Source organism: Cavia porcellus, unplaced genomic scaffold (genome assembly GCF_034190915.1).
Source record: "Cavia porcellus strain 051 isolate PalLab524CR breed Dunkin Hartley unplaced genomic scaffold, mCavPor4.1 scaffold_1, whole genome shotgun sequence".
Taxonomy (NCBI): Eukaryota; Metazoa; Chordata; class Mammalia; order Rodentia; family Caviidae; genus Cavia; species Cavia porcellus.
In genome coordinates this window covers 46,689,006-46,710,157 of record NW_026947484.1, presented here as the reverse complement: position 1 = coordinate 46,710,157, position 21,152 = coordinate 46,689,006, and the positions used below count along the sequence as shown (strand labels likewise).

Sequence of the window (21,152 nt, the reverse complement as noted above, 5' to 3'; positions counted from 1 at the left end):
TATGTTGCCTAGGCAATGGTGACAAGAACAAGCCTGCATACGTTGCACATATTATGCAATAAGACACTACCCAAGCACTGTGTCCTTGTATATAGAATAAGCCTGTACCCGCTCAGTGCAGTGTGCTACAAAGGCCCGATTATAAGTCAACCCACAGTCACATCAGAGAATACAGAACCTAGGCATACAGAGAGCCAACTGGAATCTGAACTTCTATCACCAAGAGAATGGGTAAAGGAACAGCCCTCGATAATAGCAAAGAATGAACAGCTCTTACACAGACCAGCATGAATGAACGGCAAAGTGACGATGCTAAGGTAGCTGTTATCTTTCAAACGCCTTTATAAACCAAGTCAGATGGGAAAAAATGAGAATGCACAGGGACTTAGCGGGCAACATACATATCAAGGGCTTCAGGGAGGCTGAGCTTGACCTACCATCAAAGTACATCAAGCCGTCTGGCTAGGTTCGTCGCTCCTCTCTCCCATATTGACATGATAAAACTTATAAAAGGAAAGTAAGGTTAAAAAATACGGTATGCTTCAGAGCCAGCTCTAGGATCGGAACCTGACTCATTACTCCCACAGGCTCTGCAACGCCTCAGACAGCTTCCTCAATCATGCTGTGCCTCAGTTTCCCCACTCATGGGACATAATCCTATAGGAGGGTTATGAGGAAGAAACCGAGTCGGGAAGGCGCTCAACCAGGTTTCCTGCAGTCAGGTGCCAGGCGTAATCACGCGTGAATTTGCACCTCCTGGCCCCCGGTCTTTGCCATTTCCGTTTTCCTGGGAGGCTCACTAGACGTCAGTTTGGCGCCCCCCCGGGCTGCACGGGTTGTCATTCTTAGGTCACCACCCTAAATCTGTTTATTATCTAGGGGGCAAAATGGTGCCTAGAGATGAAATTATAGAGGTTGAGAGAGTCCAGGAAAACGCTCTCCGGGCCCTACTCTGGGGCGACCAGTGACGGTTCAGTCCTCAACGTGACACCTGTCTCTGCACGCCAACCCACAGCCTCTGCACCTAGGCAACCCTGGCCCTGGGCGGGGCGGGATGCGGGGAGCACGCCGTTGCTATGGCGACCCTCGGCCACAAGGTGGCACCCAACTCTGCTTTCCGAAGGGATAAAACGCCAAAGCAGGTAACTGCAGCCCTAAAGGCTCCAAAGGAGAGGGAGATGTGTTTACTAGAAAAAGCTGCCTCACAGAAGGAGCCCGTGCTCAGGGCTAGCAATAATGGGGGCAGGGGAGACCCTGTTTTGCGGAGCCGCTGGGACGCTGCAGGATTTGGCTTCTGATGTCTAATTTGGTCCTACTGCTCCCTCTTCCATCACATTTTGCCTGGAGCTCAGAACTGCAGAATGGGATACCCTAGAGGTCTGTGCCCTCGATAAAACGAATATCTGAGCCCTGGCTGTGGTTTAAAACTTTAGAATTATTCTTGCATTAAACGGTGGCGTTCCATACATCTTTCCGCCTTGCATCAAAAGCACATATGCTGCATTTTCCCCTGTGCTGTCTGCTGTGGCGTGTCCACTTCAGATACAGTTTATTGTTGTGGTTCTTCCAGGATCGGGACCTGGTAGTGGATCTTAATCCCCATCCTTTCCCAGTCACGCCCGGGCCTGGACCTGGTCCCGTGGTCCCCCGAGCCAGGGCTCTAGGGCGCCCTCTGCTGACGAGTGTTGGTTTTCTTTCCACATCCTTTCTCCTCATGAAGCTCTGAATATCTTGCAAAAGGTTGGTTAGGGAACCTGAAACACTTGTGGTAATTCTTCAGTGGCTCATGAATCTCTTTTTGCAAACAAGACAAGTATTGTGGGTGCTTAAGTTCATTAGAACCCCGTCCTTAAATCAGGCATCGTCGTCTTCCCTATGAAATCTTGAGCAAAAGTGATGTAGACAAATGGAATCTGAATGTAAGGCTGTGGATGGCTGCTCACAGGAGATTCCCAATGACTGAAGGAACACAGGGAAGCTGGCTTGGGTGGCTTGAGGGATGGGGAGGGGGAGAGGAAAGACATTCTCTGCGGAGAGCCGCATCCCAGGGGTCCAAGTGAAGAACTGAAAATCCCAGCAGCGACCTCAACTCTCAGTCCAACCAGAGGGTGAGCACGGTCACCAGGTCACAGGGCTGCCCAGCACCGTGCCAAAGGCTGGGCTCCTGCTCTGGGCGCTGGATGGCACTGCGGGGTTTAATGCAGGTGCTTGTATTTTAATAGATGGTGGAAACTTCTAGGTGGAGAGCAGAGCTAGGATGGCTGTTCCTGTCTGAGGGAGACTGCTTGGGACATTACTGTGATGATTTGGGAACAGGACAATGGTGACCCGAGTAGGTTATTGGTGAAAGGTTTACAGAGGAAACATCAAGAAGCCCTGCACACGAGGGCCCTGTCAAAGAATGGAATGTCAGGTGCCAAGGACGATTTCTGAGTGCAGCTGGCTGAGGGAACTGTTGGGTATGCTGGGCTGGAGGTGCTCTGAAGACACCTGGGTGGAGGTGAGCCGCCGGCACCCTAAGCCTGAGTGAGGACACAAAGTCCGGGAGACGGTGGCAGGCAGTGGGTTCACCTTGGAAGGAGATAGCCGGGGAGGAAGAGCTGGCAACATCACATTTAAGGGATGAAGAGCAGAAGAGAAGCTGTTAGAAAGAAACCAAGAGGAGAGGGCTGAGAGGCACAAAGAAAACCAGAAGAGTGTTTCCATGGACACCAAGTCGCAGAGCCCCTTGGGGAGCAGGGAGCCCACAGCTGCAAAGACAGCAGAGGCCCAGCAAGGCGGGGCTGGAAAGGACTCGGTGACTGGGTGCCAGATGGAAAGGGACCGAAGATGAGGTTGAAAAAGGGGAGGAAACGAGGGCAAATTATCTTCTGGAGGAAAACAGAAAGGGAGGCAGGTGACGGATGGACAGGGTGGAGCTGGACACCGAGAGAGAGAGGAGGCTTTCGCTTTGTTGGGTTTGGCTTGTGGATCTGTTTAGACGTGGCGAGCCTTTGGCATATTCATAGACTAAAGGGAGAGAACGAGGGGAATGTGATGATTTTAGGACCTAAAGGAAGGCCGTGGAGGGAGAGAGTCCTAAGAGGGCGGGAGGAGTGGCGTGGGGTGAGATTGGCCAGGCACCATAGACTTTGAGACTGGAGGGAAGAATGTCACAGTGGGTGGGTGGCCAGAGAGAACTTTCTAAGTGAGAGTGTGAGAAGTTGACCCAAAGCAAAAGAGTGGTGGGAACAAGGTTCCAGGTGGAAGAACTTGGAGGACCTTGTCACCTGGTGGGATTTGTCACATGGTGGAACTTATCACCAGCATGGACTCCAGAGCCAGGAGGACCTGGGGTCCAGTGACAGTTCCAGCACCTGCCAACTATTTGACCTTGGGCGAACTATCTGGTCATTCTTAGGACTTGGTTTTCTCATTTATAAAATGAGGACTGACAACAGAACCTCCCCCAAGGAGTATTTTGAGATCCAGATAAGATTACATGCTAATGAAATTGACAATATTAGGCTAGATGAATTCTCGATGAGTCACATCTGGTTTACAGGACTTTCCATGGCTTCCCACGAGACCGAGCTTCCCTGGAGGACAGGGTCAACGCGCCCCCCTTTTCTTCATCTTCTCCGAATGCAGCTCAGTACCTGCCTTGCACAGCACACTGGCTAGCGTGTGTTAAATGACTGTGCACAGCAGCCTGCCCGACCTCCAAACCCTGGGTTCTGAGGCTGTGTCTGGGCCCCATTCCTCCTGGGACTTCACAATAATAATGCTGTGAACTGAATCTGGATCTCAATTGTAGAAATGCAAAGCACCTTATGATTTATCCTGAAAGTCAGAATATCCACATGTGCTGGTTATAAAACCTTAAAGAATGTCTTTCAAGAGATTTCTGGCCATTTTCATCCCGAGAGACTGAGCCCTCGAGAGTAGAGCGGGTTCCACATCTGCATGCTGGGAGAAGCTGCAGCAAGGGGACCCTGGGACATGGAAGGGGCTGCCCTGGGGACAGGGGAGCTCATCTCGTGCTCTTCAGGTGATCCTTGCCCAAGAGGGAGGCAGTGGCGTGAATGACAGAAGCCACAGACAGGCCTTTGCAGGCGTGTCTGTTGTCAGGTGGTCACTGCCCCCCCCCAAAAAAAAACCCTTAAACAATTAATATTAAAAACTCCAGCTTCTCTGTACAGGCTTTTTTTTCCTGTACCTCCTCGGATGAAATGTAGTATAACTGTCAGCTATAAATGTTCAAGTGGAGGGGAGCCAACAAGAAAATTAAGCAACAAAGGCAAAATCAGGAATTTGGAGACTCTGAAAACCACCTCGCACCCCTCCCTAGCTATTCCTGATCCTGACAAGAGCCTCTGCCCAGGGGTTTGCAGGAAGCCCAGCATCCTGGGTCCTTTGGCCAGAGTGCTCCCTCCTGGCCAGCAGAGGTCAGCCTACAGCCAGGAACATACAAAAGTCACTCCAAAAGGAGCGCTTGCTCCTCCCAGGCCTGCCCGTGGGATTCCTTTCAGGTTTATAACAGACTGGGTGGACACTCGGAGCTGCCTGGGGTCAGGTAAGGTCCCTCACTGCCTTTTGCTACCTTGAGAATTAAGGTGGGCGAGGGGAGCTTCTAGAACACAGCATCCTGACCTGCTCGGAGCTCTACTCTGCAGGGTGATGTTGGGCCAAGAACCTTCCCGTCATGTGAACTCTTTGAGTGGTTCTTCCTCTTCTTCTTTTTTACTTTTTGTTTATTTATTACATTTTTTACACTTTAAGACAAGGGCTTGCTAAACTGCCGAGGTTGGGCTTGAACTTGTGAACCTGCTTCAGCCTCCTACAATGCCAGGACCCCACCCATACACCACCCTGCTTGGCTCTTTGAGTAGTTTTGATGCAGGAAGTCAAGGAACTCACTGAGCAGAAGATGCTGGCTGCTGCGGCTCAAACCGGGGCTGGGGATAGCGTGTGTGGGGGGGTTCCCTCCAAGTAAGCCTTTGGCTTCCAGAGTCACGTCCAAGAGTCAGACTGCAGCAGGCAGCTAGGATTCATCTCAGGCCCTGTCCCCTCTGGCCCACAGTGGCTTTGTTGTGTGGTTGTTGCCATACCTGGAGAGAAACAGCTGCTCCTGGCCAAGTTCATAAATACCCCAGCTGGGGCGAAGAGGTTAGGGGTGAAGGGAGTCCTGGCCACCAGGTGCAGGCTGAGGATGGGTACTATCCTGTCTGCCCCGGCCCCCTTTGAGCTCTGTAGCCCTCTTCGGCACCCTGCATCTCTTTGCTGTGCTCCGTCCTCCTCAGGGCTCAGGAGAAACACCCTGGATTTAGAGCTCAGTGTCATCCTTGTCTGTTGTCTGCTGCGGTGAAGACAACGTCTACTCCCAGAGCTACTCCTCGGTGTCCTGGCAGCTATATTATAAGGAAGAGTGTGAGGAAAGTACGACCCAAAGCCTGCAGAATCCGTCTTAAGATTGGACCTCCTCTCAAATGGGAAGGTGATCAGAGAAGAGGGGGGCGGTGGGAAGGCAGGGGAGGGGCAGGAGGAGCAAAAAAACGAATGCAGATGCGTTGTGTCCATGCACCAGCTTCTTGCGAGGAATGTAGGCATTATGCATGCCAACGCATACTCATAAAAATAAGAAATCTGTTTTGGACTAGGGTCAGAGGAGTTTACAACTCCAAATACTAATACCCAAAGAAGTGATCAGCGATGGGGACTTAGGAAGCTAAATACTGCATCTAGTAGCTCACATTTTAAAAACTGGCTCCATTTCCCATCCATCCATCCTTAGGGGAACAAGCTCCTCAAAGCCTCCCAGCGCCCCTTCATCTGGCCCCACGCTGGGCACACAGGCAGAGCTGTTGTTCCCAGGAGCCTTTGCAAGTACTTTCCATTTTGGTACCTTCTCTTGGCCCTGTAGCCTGGCCAGCCACAGATGGATGGCCTCCACTGAGCTGCCCCAAACCTGGAGGCTCTGGGGGTGGAAAGAAACAGCTGTGAATCTCGGTCACCTCCCAGAGGTCCTCACTGAAGATGGACAGGGGAGTGCAAACTGGCCAAGATCTCTGAAACTGCCGCTGCCCCACTCAGAAGAGTGGTCTCTCCTGTGTGTCAGGATTAACGTCTAAATGTCCCTAAGAGCTCTGTGCTCACTGTGCTCTGAGAAGGGGGTGGCACAGGCCTGGCTGGGAAGGCGGGATGTTAGGGTGTCACCCAGCTCCCTCTCCAGCTTATCTCTCCTCTCTATGTCATGGTCTCCATGATGTGAGCAGCTCTCCTACACCAGTCCCTTCTGTCATGACTGTCAGGCCTGGAGCTGGCTGACTATTGGACCAAAAACTTGAATTAAAATAACCTCTCCTCCTTTAAGTTGTAAGTGCTGGGTACTTTGTCCCAGGGATGAGGAAAGCGACAAAGGCAGCATGAATTCCTGACAGATGGGTACTGCCAAGCACCTATGGAAGTCAGATTCTTAAAAAATTTTATTTAAGGAGAAAAAGGGTACAAGTAATACAGAATTTCAAAAAAAATTAAACAGTAGGAAATCACTAGTTAACAGATTACATATTGTCATCTTAGAAACAGTTGTTCAGGTACAAAATTAAAGCATATAAAGTGGACATTCAAACAGTGAGACTGTAAACAGTTCTGTTTAATGATCCAACAAAAACTCAGTAATATCATTGTCTATCTTATACACTTAAATATACATGCAGATATATCTTTTAGAGCACTTTCTTTTCCTCTTTTTTACAATGACAATTACATATTTTGAGTTTTATTACTCCCACAGTTCTTATTACTTTTTTTTGAAGAGAATAAAACCAAAGTCAGATTTTTCAAAGTCAGATTTTTAACAGTATCCTCTGACAGCCTTGGGGTTCAGACAGTTCCCTTAGAAACTGAAGTTCTAAGCAGGAAGAGAGCTCAGGTAGAGAGAAGGGGCCGTCTCTGGGGCCCACAGTTAGCATAGCAAGTGTCAGAGGTGGTCAGGACCGGGAGCTGTGCCTTAAGGTTCTGACTAGTGGATAGGGGAGACCTAGAAGTTGATCTGCACTTAGAAAAGCTCCTTTGGGGCTCCTGAGAGTGAAGTTTGTGAGCCCCAAGCTAAGGGCGAGAGTGATCCCCGGTGTCCCAGTTACCCTCTCCTCCCGTCCTGGCTGCAGCATCCCCCACCCTTCGTGTCTCCTGCCCCTCCTAGAATGCCAGCTCCTCGCTTCTGGCTTCTTTCAGCTCCACTGTTTTGTCGTTAGCCCCCAGAGGCCTGTGGCTGAAACCAGAGTCAGCCGCAGCCGCAGTGCCAGGTGGAGCAATTGATTTGGACCTTTTCAACCGGGGCCTTGGGTTACCAGAGACCCATCTGCTGGCTGCTCGTGCCAGGGAAACGAGAGCCGATCGCTCTCGCTGGGCATTGACACGTGCTTCCCGGGGTGCCCGGGGGAGGGGAATGCCCGGCTCCTGACACCTTTGCTGCAGACAGCTCCCCTGAGGCTCCTTCATGAATATCCCAGCGGCTCCCAGAATAGCCCAGAGCGTGTGGGGGCAGCAGCCTTCCTCCACCACACCGCCTGGCTGAGGTCCCACAAGCTGTCCACCCTGGCCACAAGGGGCCAGGCCCACAGCCCGCTGCTCAAAAAGAGCCGAATTGCCAGCCACCCCTTCTCGTTCCATATCCCTCTTCTCTCGAAGGTTCTGGGAAATGAGGGTCACTCACAGTGTCCAGTGCTAGAACCAAAGTCATTTTTATCTCTTTAAAATGATTTTATAATCCAAGTAGTCAATGCATTTACATAGCTTAAAATTCATTTACATGGCTACTATAAAGCATTTCTCTGTCTTTCCTGAACATTATTGCTTTCAAGCCGGGAAACCCATGGTTTCAATCTTTAACAGCCTTGGTTTTAAAAGCAAAGTATTTACCCGTACTTCTAATAATGTTCTTATAATAGTTGCCTACTGCCTTTTCAATTTGGCGCATTATTAACTCCCCATTATGAGAGATCAGACTGTAGCACTTTGAATACATCTACTCTCTCTTGCCACTCCACATAGAATGTTCCTCCCCTTCCAAAACTTATACGATAGTTTTTATTAAGTTGCTATTTTAACAGTGTTTATATTATGAATAGGGAAGTGTGCATTGTCAGGCCCTGTAGTGTACCAAGACCATGGTTTTCTTCCATGTTTTTACTGTTAATTTCTCTTTCTGTTTGCTTAGTCATTTTATGCCTGCATCATCACATTGTCCTATGTCCTTCACAGAAGTATAAAACTCACTCTCTGGCTCTTAAAAATATGCTGAGAAAATTCTGGATCTTTCCTTTAGGATCTTTTAACATTGTTTGGTATTGACTTCCGGGAGAACATGGCGGATAGATAGCAGCAGCTACGGAGGCTCTCTGAGATATCCTGCTTAGAATCCAGGAATGGGGCAGTTTGAGGAGTCCTAAGCAAGGAGAGATATACCCTGCTGACCCAGGAACGAACTAAGCTGAGAGAAACCAACTGGAAATGCAATCCTAGTGCTATAACAGGAACAGATAAAATCTCAGTACGGAAGCTGGATCCCACGCCATTGGAAGCCGCAATTTCAATTTCCTGCTGCCGCTGCCGCGTCCAAATCGGCACAGCAGGGAGAGAGATGCGCGAAAACTCTGAGAGTGGGACTCGGCGAATGGAGTTGAGAACGGGACTGGCAGGGAGCCCTGCATCAACCTGCAGTGAGTGAGCGGAATGGGGACCCTTCCATAGAGTAGGAGGCTTCAGCAAAGGACATACTGGGACCAGGCAGACTTGCCAGAACAGGACGCTGCAGTAACTTTAGTCGCATATTCCCCTCTCAAGCAGGATTGGTGGGGAGTGCCTGGCCTGGGTGATGCCATTGACTAAGACCCAGTAGGCTAGCCCAAACCAGGTCCCAGCACCTGGTGGTGCACCCTAGCAATGAAGCCTTCAGTAGGTTGACCTGGAGGGGCAGGCTCAGCAGAGGCTGCCCAGGTCTGTGTCTCCCTAGTACACTGCAGTGGGCAGGAACACCTAGCCAGTGCAATTCAAACAAACTATAACCAACAAAAAGAAAAAAAACTGGGCCTCCTATATTCCCTTGTATGTTAGGAACAAAAAGTATGGGAAGAGGAAGCAACAAGAAAGGGTCCTCAGTCCCCATTCCTGAGAACATTGACCCAGGAAAGATGAATGCAAAGGAGAATGAGGACAGAAAACATGCAATATCAGACACAGCACCAACAGACATAAAGCGATATCTCTGGAGCCTCATAGATGAGTTCAAAAGAGAAGTATTTAATGAAATAAAGTAAGATATAAGTAGAATACTTAGAGAAATACTAAGCACCACCCAAGAAAAAACAGATGGTAGAATGGAAGAACAGAAAAAAGGGGAGAATTGTTTGATGGAGAAAATAGAGAAAACATAGAATACGTGAAGCAGGTTCAAAGAGATTGCCAGGAAACTAAAAACTCTATCGAAAGCTGGCATAACAGCTTGAAAGAAACTAAGGATAGGTTATCTGAACTGGAGGGCAGATTTGTAATGTGGGAGCATGAAATGAAAAACTTCTTAAAAATAACAAGAAAACAAACAGCAATAATACAAAGGCTAGAAGATGATAAGAGGATCTATAACTTAAGAATTAAGAACATAAAAGAAGAAGTAGGGACACAAACAAATGGACTACAAAAGCTACTCACAGAAATAATCCAAGAGAATTTCCCTAATTTAGCAAAAGGTAAAGATACTCAGATGTATGAGGCATACAGGACCCCAGCCACCTACGACCCAAACAGAACTACACCCAGGCATATAATAATCAAAATTCCAGAAATCCAATATAAGGATTACTAAAAGCCGTCAGAGACAAGAAACAGATCACTTACAAGGAAACACCCATCAGAATTACAGCAGACTTCTTGGCACAAACCATCAAATCACGAAGAGCATAGGGGGAAATAATTCAAGCTTTGAAAGATAACAACCTCCAGCCAAGATTGATATATCCTGCACAACTGTCCCTAGAAATTGATGGAAAAACAAGGTGCTTCCAGGATAAAGAGGAACTAGGGGAATTTGCAACCACCAATTCAACTCTACAGAGAATACTGCAGGATATTCTAAAAAAGGAAAATACCAAGACTTCAGAAACAGTGGCAGAGAGGCCACAATGAATGGAGCAGAAAGCAAAATGAAGAAGATAAACTGACAACAAACGACAGAAAAAGAGCTCAAGAGAAATGAGGCAGAAAAGATTGGATGGTAGGAACAGCTATTTTGGAGAAAACAAGACATCATAATAGCTAGTGCTGATTTAGTATCATCTTGCTTTGAAGTCCCATCAAGCTTTTATTCTTCTGTCTCCATCAGTCTTAACAGGTTGTATCTTATTGGATTTTATTATATGTGATAAGATAAGCAAAAACTTTTATGGACAAGGAAATTATACAGAAACCATTGTTCATTTTCTGATAGTTGGTTCTAAATACCCTGTAATACTGTCATTCTCTTGAATGGTTTTACATTGTCTTGATATGTTTGATGCTACAGTATACAAAGTTATACTCAAAGATTTCAAGGAAAGAGACACTATGGTAATTACTTTTATGTCAGGATATCTTGTGGTGAAACACTATTTTGCTTAAATGGTTATGCTTTGACCTGCAGTGTTTTGTTGTTATGCCCTCTTTTATCTAAATCTCCTTTTTAAAAATTATTTACTTTTTTATTTTTATCTTTTTAATTAAGGGAAAATTTTAAAAAAGCAGGATACATTATAGTAACCTACTTTGCTTTCCTATTAACTTGATTTGAAACCCTGTATAGCCCTCACCATCTTGCTTTGACTGATTTTCCTCTATTCTGCTTTGCTTGATAGTACCAAGTTAGAAAGTATAGGCAAAACTGTGAAGATAATAAGACTCATTATGAAGTCCATTCCGGTTGACTATTACCTTCTTTTAAAGTCCTGTAATGTCTCCAATGTTTTGGTTTTATTCTTTACTGTTTTGTTCAATTTTATTGTAACTGATGATATAAGCAATTCTTTTTAAGATAGCAAGAGGCAGTATGGTAACCATTGTTGATCACCTAGTATTTTGTACTAGTACATTATCTATTATGTCCATTCTTTTGATTTGACTGACTGTTCTGTTATGTCACATTTGGTTTTACTCTCTTCAAAAAAAAGTAATAATAACTGTGGGAGTAATAAAACCCAAAATGTGTAATTGTCATTGTACAAAAGAAAGGAAAAGAAAGTGCTCTAAAGGATATAACTGTATATATATTTAAATGTATAAGATAGATAACCATATTACTGAGTTTTGTTGGATCATTGAACTGTTTGCAGTCTCACTGTTTGAAAGTCCACTTTATATGCTTTAAATTTGTAACTTGAACAACTATTTCTAAGATAATAATATGTAATCTATTAACTAGTGATTTCCTACTGTTTATTCTTTCTGAAATTCTGTATAACTTGTACCCTTTTTCTGTTTTTTTTCTTTTTCTCCTTAAATAAAATTAAAAAAAAACATGTATGATACCCAAGTGTCTTAGTTACTTTTTACTTGTCAGAGAGACAAAATACCTGATGCCCAAAGTTAAAGAAGGAAAGAGTTATTTCTGATAGTTCTTGGAGGTTTCAGTCCATACTCAGCTGGCTCCAAGGCAGGGTAGTATTGCAGGGTCGAAGTTCATGACAGCTGCAAACAGCAAGGCAGGAAAGGGAAAGAGAGAGGACACACCTTCTTCCCGCCATTAAATCATATCCTGGCTCCACCCCTAGGTAGGTGTGGCACTCATACCACCAATCTGAGTGCTAGATAGTGAGCTAATCACAAATGCTAGATTTGGTTGAGTCCATAATTCATGAGGCTGGGCGGCCACTGACATAAACCAAGTATAAATAAAGAGCAAAACCAAAGATAGATAATAGAAAGTTGGGAGACAGATCTTTGTCACATGGGAAGGGGATCTAGAGAGGGAGGGAAGGAAAAGAGGATATAAAAAGGAATGAAGGTGTGTTCTGCACATGCACCGGCTCCTCACAAGGAACGCAGACGTTAGGTACTGCAAACACATATGATAATAATCTTCCCAGATTGGTCACTTTTGCTCATTCTTCTGGACATTCCTTGCATTTTCCCCTTAGTTGGGAAATGCCTGTCTTCCAGTTCTGAGGGATTTTCCTGTAAGATTCTGCCACTCCGTGCATGCTCATAGGCACCGGCTAGCTCTGTGTGTGCAGATACATTAATGCCTACCACTGTGTGCTGGGAAACTCAGTACCTTTCTGTCATGGTCTTCTTGTTCTACTCTCTGAGCGATTCCCTTGATCCTCCAACTCTTCTATTAGACGTTTATTTTGGCTATCACATTTTGCAGAGCTTTCATAAGTCTATCGCTACATCTATCCACTGGTCTCCAATTTTCTGAGTCAGACAGCTTCTCTTTGACAATATTAATAGTAGGTTGTTTCCTCTATTAGGTTATTCTCTATATTGTGTGGGATTCTTTTCCTTTTTGAATTTCCTGAGAAGAATATGACATTTAAAAGAAAACAAAAGGCACTGAGCTTCCTGCATATGCTGGAAAATGGAACACAATTCGTGTTCCTTTTGGTTGCTGTGGCCATATCTGGATGAAACCTGAGGCCCTGGACCACTAAGCTGCTGGACTGGGCAGCGTCCTTGTCCCCCAGTGACTCTCTTCAGTGCTCTTCAGAGTTTGGTTTATTTGTCCTCCTCTCTGGGCTGCGGTCGGAGGCTATGAGCAGGGGTGGTGATAATATTCACCTTGTATCCTTTCTTTGGGGAATAATTCTGCTGTGTTACCAGTCCTCAGAGACTGAAAACATTTTATTTTATACATGTGCTTTTCTTTTTAAAAGTTATTTAAGGTGGGTTGGTAAAACTGGTCCTTATCATTCCACCATGACTGACACGGTTCACTTGGGATTTGGGTTGCAAAGGATGGGAACAATTGACATTTACATGACTGCATCTCTCTTTGTAGGAACATGGTATATTGACTTATTCAGGTCTTCTTTTCCATCTTCCTGTACACTGTATGGCCTTACACATTCATACCGCAGACTCTGACGGAGGCCCCTTAACTTCACTCCTGCCCGGCAGCAATCCAGGCACAGAAAGACCTGCAGCTTCCGCTTCTTTGAGCAGCTCCTAGGTCTCCTCTCAGTGTTTGCGAATCAAGAGAAGAGGGCCTGTTCCAGCCGACTCACAGAGGCAGAGCAGCCTTGAGGGGCTGTGGGCTGGAGGTCAGGGGAAGAAGGCGACCTGGGACAGCTACTTTATGCTGTTTCTTCTTCACTTGCTTTGCTAGGTGCTTTTTTTTTTCTTTTAATTTTTAGTATAGTTGGGCATGGAGGAGCTGTACACAGTAAATCCTGATGACTGAGCTACTGGGGCACAGGGAATGTGGGTGTGGGCTTAGCTGGTTGTGGGTCTCCTCTCACTGCCATTTATACCACGGCTGTGGATCACTTCTTTGGCAGAAGGTTACTAACACTCAGAATGACAAATCATCCCTGGTAACACCTCTGGGTTAAACAGGCATTTGTGGGCTACATAACGTAGAGAAGTTGGAGATGCGGGCTCTAAATGTCAGACAACCAATTTAGAAGCAAACTTGGAACACAATTCCTTCCTAAACTGGGAACTGTCTGTTCTTATGAAATCCATCTCTTACAGTGATGACAGTGACACACAGATGAGACCTCACGGGCGGCAGCTGACACCAGATGGGTAAACACCTACCCCAGGTAATGAGTTGGTTGATTATAGCTGTGCCTTGTTTATAGACTTTTGATTAATCTCTTGAGGGGTTATAACTTCATCACCTACAATGGCTCCCAGCATTTGAGCAAGACTTTTCAGAGGTCAGCCTCCTCCATTAACTCAGAATGCCTGTCTTCAAAATCAAAGGGCTGGGTGATTTAGCTGACTTATTTTCATTATATCCCTCTGTGAGGATCAGCTTGGAGGAAGCATCCAAGAAATGATGAGGCAAATAAAACAATGACAGGGAGAGGCTTCTATGTAAAGTATTTTACTGTGCTTCATCTCCGCCCTTGCATTGAGCTGAACAGCCCCACGTACTGTACGTAACACGCGTATCTCTAAAATGTGGGCGTCACTTAGTACTTGAAATGTTGACTCCAGTGCCCATTTGAACTTTGTTCCCTTCTCAGATAGCTTTGTGGACAAAATAATCAATGCTCTCAAAATGCAATGCACTAGGACACCGGGGGAACCACCCACTCTGAGTAAGGTGGATGCTAGTTGGGGGTGGAAGTGAACTGACCCCAGCAACTGGGGCTCAGCTGTGGACCCATGGGTCGAGACCCTGCCACATTAACACCCCAAAGCAAGGCACTCGGAAGCTCCAGGCTGGGCTGCAGGCATTGCTGTTCTGCTCTCCAGGCCACTGCAGCAGCCAGAGTTAAGAACGGTGATAGAGAGTAGGCGTGACCAATGTGCCAATTTTAACAAAACATTCACGCTGAGTAGATTTTAGTTCATAACCTAAAGCAGTAGCTTGCTCTTTGGTGTAGGAAAATAGTCTACGTCTCTTGCTTTTAGTTTAGATGATGACTACACTCAGGCCTGATTCTGTCTTCCGCCACACCCTTAGTTCAGAACCCGTCTCTCTAGCCTTGTGGCCTCCCAGCCCTCTTGAAAGCTTTATTCTCATTTCTCTCCCTCTCCAAACGTGTCTTCATTTACAACTCCCTTTAGAGCCTCCCGCATCTAGAAAAAACCCTCAGTGTCCTCATCTGGGCTGCTTAGGCCTTGCAGGACAAGGCTGGAGAGTGAGTACTCAAGCCCAAGAGTCCTGCAGTACCATTGAATGACTATTGTTCTCTGGGTTTAAAGCCTTTGCCTGGATGGTCTGTTATGTCACCCTATCGTACCAAAAGTCCCCATCCAGCCCTCGTTTTTCCTGCTGTCATCTTCCTGTTTTCCATTCTTCATCCTAGGTCTTTCCTTCCTCCACCAAAGCAATGACCCAGTAACTCTTGCACGAATGACAAAAAAGATATATATATATATATATGTACACAATGATTAGCAAATAAATCTCACTACCAAATTTGTGAGGCCATCTTATTAGGTTCTAAGCTTTCTCTAAGGCCAAGAGGTAACATGGCATAGTGTAACAGAAAAAGCTTAGGACATGATTTGGGCTTAAAACTGTGTCCCTTCACTGGCTAGCTGCAGGATCTCGAGCAAGTTTAGCTGTTCCCCAGCTGTGAAGTGAGGATGACCGTGCCGGAAGGGATTGTGAGCACTCAATGCAATGTGCACACCAACAGGTACACAATAGGCGACCGGATGATTTTTCCATCGTTTCCAACTTAAATCTTCAGGTAATCTGAAAAAAAAAAAAAAATGCATGAGTGACATCCCAATAGAATGCTTTGGCTTTGGACTTTGTTTCTAAATGGCCAAGTAGCTTTGTCTCATATGAATGTTTCACTATTAATCTGAATTCTTCAAACAGTCCTGTGGATTACTATTCCCATTTTATAGCCAAGAAAACTGGAGCAAGGTTGTGGCAGATTGACAGCTGGTGGTTAACTTGTAACACCCCTTGAACTGAATCACAGTGCTGGGTGTGTAGGGCTCACCTGAGGATTGTTGCCAACAACATAAAAAGCAGAACTGGAGAGGAAGAGTAGCGTTGTGGGTTCTAAGTGTCGTCATTTGGTGCTGTTGGTTCTCCTGTTGCCATTGATTCTCTTGAAGGACCTTGTCGAGCTTCTTTCATGACATGAACTTGGCTGTTCAGAGCTCAGGACTTTGTCATCACCGAGAATGGCTGTGGTTCATTTTAGGGGAGCTCCAGTCCTTACTTTGAGCATCACTTCTTGGCTCTGGAGAGGAAGGTGGTGAGCTGTTTAACTTCCCGAAGCTTGTCATACTGGCTTCCTGATATGAGCTCAGCAGTTCTCACTGATGGAGGAGCTTGGAATCTCCTTGTCGCTGAGGATGGCTGTGGTACCTTTTGGGGGAGCCCTGGTCTTTACTTTTGAGCATTGCTTCCTGGTTCCAGTGCAGAACCCTCAGCCTGCTGGTATGGATCCTTCATGCCACACTGGGATGAGTAGTGGCCACTTCCTAGGACCCTAGATCTCTATCTGACAGTGCCTGCCTTATACATTACGAGGGTGGGATGGATTAATTCTAAAATGCATGAATGGGCCTGGCAAATGGTAGCACTCAGTATCTCATCATCCTCACCACTGGGGACAGTCTGCTTGGAATTTTGTCACATGAGACCTTTAACGTGCTCCACTGTAGGGCGGGCAGACAACAGAAATTAAGATTCATTTCATCTTTCTTGCTTGAGGGTTCTAGTAATAAAAGACACCTTAAAGGCAAAAACAAAGTAACTTTATTGACTGCTAAGCTTAACCATGAAATGCCAATAAGAAATAATTACAAAACAATGCGGGTTTCTTTTTTACATACTTTTGGTATCATGCCAGTATGATCCTTTCACAGAAAGGATTATTTACAGTTTATGTAGATACAAAGTTCATTCTTGCAAATACAAATGTAAATGATGTATAGAGGCAATATATACCAAACTGGTATATTACTTATAAAGGCTATGTAACAAATGCAGAATAAATAACAGTTTTATACTTTTATTTTTTAAAACAATTTCCAAATACAAAAATGTAGATTGAAAGTGGATTTTCATATACACACATACACACGTATATATAATTCTGCTGCAAACAATAGGTCAAAAGGAAAAAAAATGTTTCCTGGCATGTTTCATTTTTGAAAACCCACTATTCATAAATCCAATTAGAAAGAGGGAGTGCAAAACCACCAAATGCTGGCAAAATCCAACGATTCTGGTTGAAGTAGAGAAAAAGTACAAAGCACTACCTGTTCATTTAAATACTTTTTTTTTTTTAATGTTTTGCAAGAAATACTAAGGGCTAAGAAAATGCACGGCATTATGATCTGGGCTTTTTGGAATAATTACAACAGGATTTGTCTCTTAAGCATCATGCAGTGATGGTGAACCTTTTAGTTTTCAATAACACACGCAGCCCACTGTGGCATGCGGGTTCGCCACCACTGCTCCCTAAGAAACAGTGGATTATTTAGTGACTGAGAAGCCAAACAGTCATGAAATGATCCCTTCGTTTTTTATCCTTCTCTAAAGAGTGAAACTTTTGTACATTCTGGTATCAAACTTTGGTTTTCTTTTTTTTCTTAAAGCATTTACTGAAAGCAAAATAATTTCATGAATTTAGAACCATGCAGAACTTTTCATTCCCTCTTAGTGTCCGGCGAGACTCCCTGGGTGAGGCGCCCTGCACGAGTCAGCGCGGTCACGGGCACTGTCTGTGTGGAGCCGGCCTCCTCTCCGCAGGTAACACTACGGGACGCCCTGTTCTACCCTACAGCTATTTCTTGGTACCTGAAAGCATACTTTTGTACAAAAATATGAGTGTTTCTTTAGAAAATAATACATAGTTTTTTTTTTTAATAAAACCTGGCAGATAGCAAAAATGGTATATCAAAATATGGTAAACAAATGTTGTAAAATACGAAATCATTAAAAACATCCCATAGAAAGACATTGTGCTACGAAGCTCTGTCGGGAAGGGTGAGCGGCGCTGTTCCTGCACACGGAAGGCCCGCGGACGGGTCACCCTGGCTGGCTTCATGGCGCATGGTCACAGCGGCGCAACAGTGGCCCTTGCTTAAGTGGCCCTTTCCCTACGTCTCCTGCCTACTTTTACTTCACAATTAACAAAATGACACCCTGTGGATCAGTGGTTTTCAAACCTGTTGTGTTTTAGCTCCAGGTAGAAAACTTTGAAAGAAAAGGCAATTCCACCTGGGTGCTGCCCGCCAGAGACTGACTTATCTGGTCTGGAGTGGGCCCCCGACATTACTGCTTTTAAAAGCTCCTCAGAGAATCCTATGATGCACTCAGACTTGAGAATCATGGCCCAAGGCACACGAGGAAAAGGTCACTCTTAACACACAATCGACACCGATTATCTGTGGGTGGCATTCACTCAGTGACAACTCTTCCGTACTGCAGAAGGACCTCTAGGAATGCAACACAGTCATGAGAGCCAAAATGAAGTTAGTAAGCTCCAGGCACCTATAAACACGCACAGTTCCATGTGTTTTTATATGTATAACATATACACAGAGTTAGGGTATTTTGGTTAAGCACAAACTAGCATCACCATAACTTGACTTTGTTAAGTAAAAATAACAAAACAATCCAACTATTTTTTTGAGAGCTTTCTGTTGTCTTACTACACACCAGTTTGTAAACTCTACAAAAACGAATTATGTCACAACCTAACTCATCTGTCACACGAGGAAGAACAAGAGCTTTCTGGAAGAGAACATGAGGGGCCACAAGACATCAAGCACAGTCTCCTGGTTATTGCTTAAGTTGCACCATCTTGGCTCTGAGCGGTGCTCCCGTTCTGCACAGATCTTTGGCTTGCTATAAAAACGCAGGTTGGTCATTCTGCTAGTGTTCACTTTGGGACAGCCTCAGGGAGGCCGCCAGTCACCGAGCAGTGGTCTCTCCGTCAAAGAAGAGAGACCCTTCCCTCTCTCCTCCCTCAGACCATGAATGCTTCAGGAGGGAGGAGTGAAACAAAGTTCAGCAAACAGAGACGCCTAACATCCTTCACGTGATAAAGGCGCTGCGCTTAACTGAAGTAAGAAAGACAAATGAGCAACAAATACCATACTCTGGCAGTCTAAGGCTTCAAACCAGTAAAGCACGTTTTCTCCCAAAGAGTCAACACGTGGGCACTTGTCTTGCTGTACATTCTCTAGTTCTTTTTATCTTTGCATAATACTTAAAGTGCAATCGTCCCAAGGCTTTTGTTTCCATCACAAATATTATAAAGAAAGAGCTATGTTTGGGGTAAAGACAATATGGCACAAGTAATCGTACAGAACCCAGGACTCCTCCGGCCTCCGGCAAACAGCAAGTTCCCCTCGAGGCTGCGCACGGATGGACTTTATACAACAAACTCTGGGACCTCATCCCTCGTGAGATCCAGGGAAAAGTATTTGCTGGTTCTTTTGACTGGAAAAGCATCCTGGATGTTGACGCACTGCTGTGCCAGGCAACTGTTACAGTAGAGCCCTTCGGCGTCCAGTTCGTGGCCACACCCGAAGGTGTAACTCTGAGCTGTGTCCTGACACAGACCTGCGATGCGCAGGAAGTCCTTCTGGTAAAGTCTGATGTCATCAAGACTCAGGCTGTGTCGGTCGGTGGAGGTCTTTGGTTTTCGACATGTAGTCTGAAAAATAAGGGAAGGTTGATACTTTGAGAGTACAGACTGAGTGACGGTTAGCATGCTTTCCCTGCAGAGAGACCCTGCAAAGCCATAAACGCTGACGCCGTCCTTTCAGGTCAGAAAGTGGTTTTTCGGCTGCTGAGAGCTGGTGGGAAATACGCCTCTACCCTATCACTGAAACCAGCAGCAGCTTCCGTTTCCTGAGCGCTCACTATGTGCCAGCCCTCGCCTACACCCTTGACCTGTACTAAGGAACGTGGTGGTGATGGTAAAATTAGGGCTGTACACTGTTTTTCTCTTAAGACAAAAGATGTTTGAGTTGTATTTTCTAAACTTAAATCTCCAGTATTCAGTTCAGCTAACATCGCAGTGTTAGCACTCTGTGATACATGATTGGGTCTGGGTTGCAGGTTGGGCACTCGTCTCCTAGGGGTTTGTCGTCACCGTATAATCCATTCAGTCTTCCAAACAGCCCTGGGAGGCTGTTTACAGACAGACAACTTGAGGCACAGAGATGCAGATCCAATGGAAATCCAACTATCCCTTGCATTTCAGGGATTAAGAAATTATCTTAAAGTAAGTCCATAAAGGTAAAGCTAATATTTTTTTCACTAGGATATGGTAATTTAATGCACCAACACTCTTATGCTGAAGTCTTATGCTGATGTTATTACTCAAATTTTAAAAAATGGAAAACCAAACCAACTATCCTTCAAAATTAGTTTGCAGGATTTTTGAGAGCCAGAGTTCTTGGGTGGAGTAGAAAGACCCCTGGTGCAAGGCTGGGAGGCCCATGTCAGGAGGTGGTAGCAGCTCCTGGACAGGCAAAGGGGCCCACACACTGCCGGAAGCTTTACGTGGCAGGTGCTGGACTTCTGGAAGTCTTTATCCCAAGTGGAGATGGGAAACATAAACAGGCTCATGAATGAGTTACTTAGAGAAACTAGACACTGTATCTCTAGCTACTGTTGCCCAGCACTATAAGACAACCTTGTTAAAATAAGGTAACACTGTGCTAGAGGTGAACGTTCTGAGACTTTTGCTAGAAGGTGTCGCATCTAAGTGACATTTGCGTAGGATGACCCTTGCACTGCTAAGAGTCTTCCCAGCCTCAAGGGGACTTCACACATAGGACAGTCTGGTCACAGCAGAGCCCGCAAGATGTGCACACTAATCTCTGCCTGCCGTAGCTGTGGGATCTACTTCTCCACTGACCCCGTGGCCAGCTCCATGCAGCAGGACTAACAGAGAGCAGCGGGGCTGGGCTGCAGCCTAGGAGTCTCACTCTGGAGATTGGTCACGTGATGCATGCTTTTTAAGAATATTTAGAATTTTCAGAAAACACTGAATATCATTTTCATTACAAATACTTTGGCAGAAGAAAAAAAGACAAAATTAGAAAAAAGGGAAGCACAGATAAAAAAGAAAAAGAGTCATCATGCCAGAGAAAAGAAAGAAAACAGAAAAAACGAGAACAGAGAAAAGCAGAGAAGGGAGAGTGCTTGGAAACCAGCCTGGGGGCCTTCTACAGATAAAATCCAAACGCTAACACTATGAGTTTCAGAGAAGTTCACCTTATAGCTTTGTAATTTTAATAGTTTAACCAGTGATCATAGATTGTCAAATGCCTTAGCTCAGCACACCGAAAAACTGATCTGAACAGAATAACCATGTGTGGAAACATTTCGACCATCACACACCTATCAGGAACACTAGCCTTCCTGGTTGCTGAGGTCACTCAACCCACTGAGGCACATGCATGAGCACATAGTGAATCTAAAACCTAAACACCAGCAGGTTCCACTCGTACAAAATATAAAATAAAATACA

The 21,152-nt window shown here is 45.5% G+C and overlaps 1 protein-coding gene and 1 long non-coding RNA gene across 7 annotated transcripts in view; one reads left to right on the top strand and one right to left on the bottom strand.

The window, feature by feature from the left end:
* Window positions 1-4,449: 4,449 nt before the first annotated feature.
* Window positions 4,450-11,537, top strand: LOC106028087 (uncharacterized). The gene is made up of 3 exons (XR_001201702.3): window positions 4,450-4,555; window positions 5,283-5,476; window positions 8,309-11,537. It is a non-coding gene; the product is annotated as an uncharacterized LOC106028087 (long non-coding RNA).
* Window positions 11,538-16,388: 4,851 nt separating this feature from the next.
* Frmd6 (FERM domain containing 6) overlaps window positions 16,389-21,152 on the bottom strand; it is a 72,805-nt gene continuing 68,041 nt past the window's right edge. For all 6 annotated transcript variants that reach the window (XM_063247589.1, XM_003471824.5, XM_013154682.3 and 3 more), the window contains exon 14: window positions 16,389-19,325. In XM_063247589.1, the coding sequence (XP_063103659.1) occupies window positions 19,041-19,325 (285 nt within the window). In that variant the 3' untranslated portion in view covers window positions 16,389-19,040. The remainder of the gene's footprint in view (window positions 19,326-21,152) is intronic.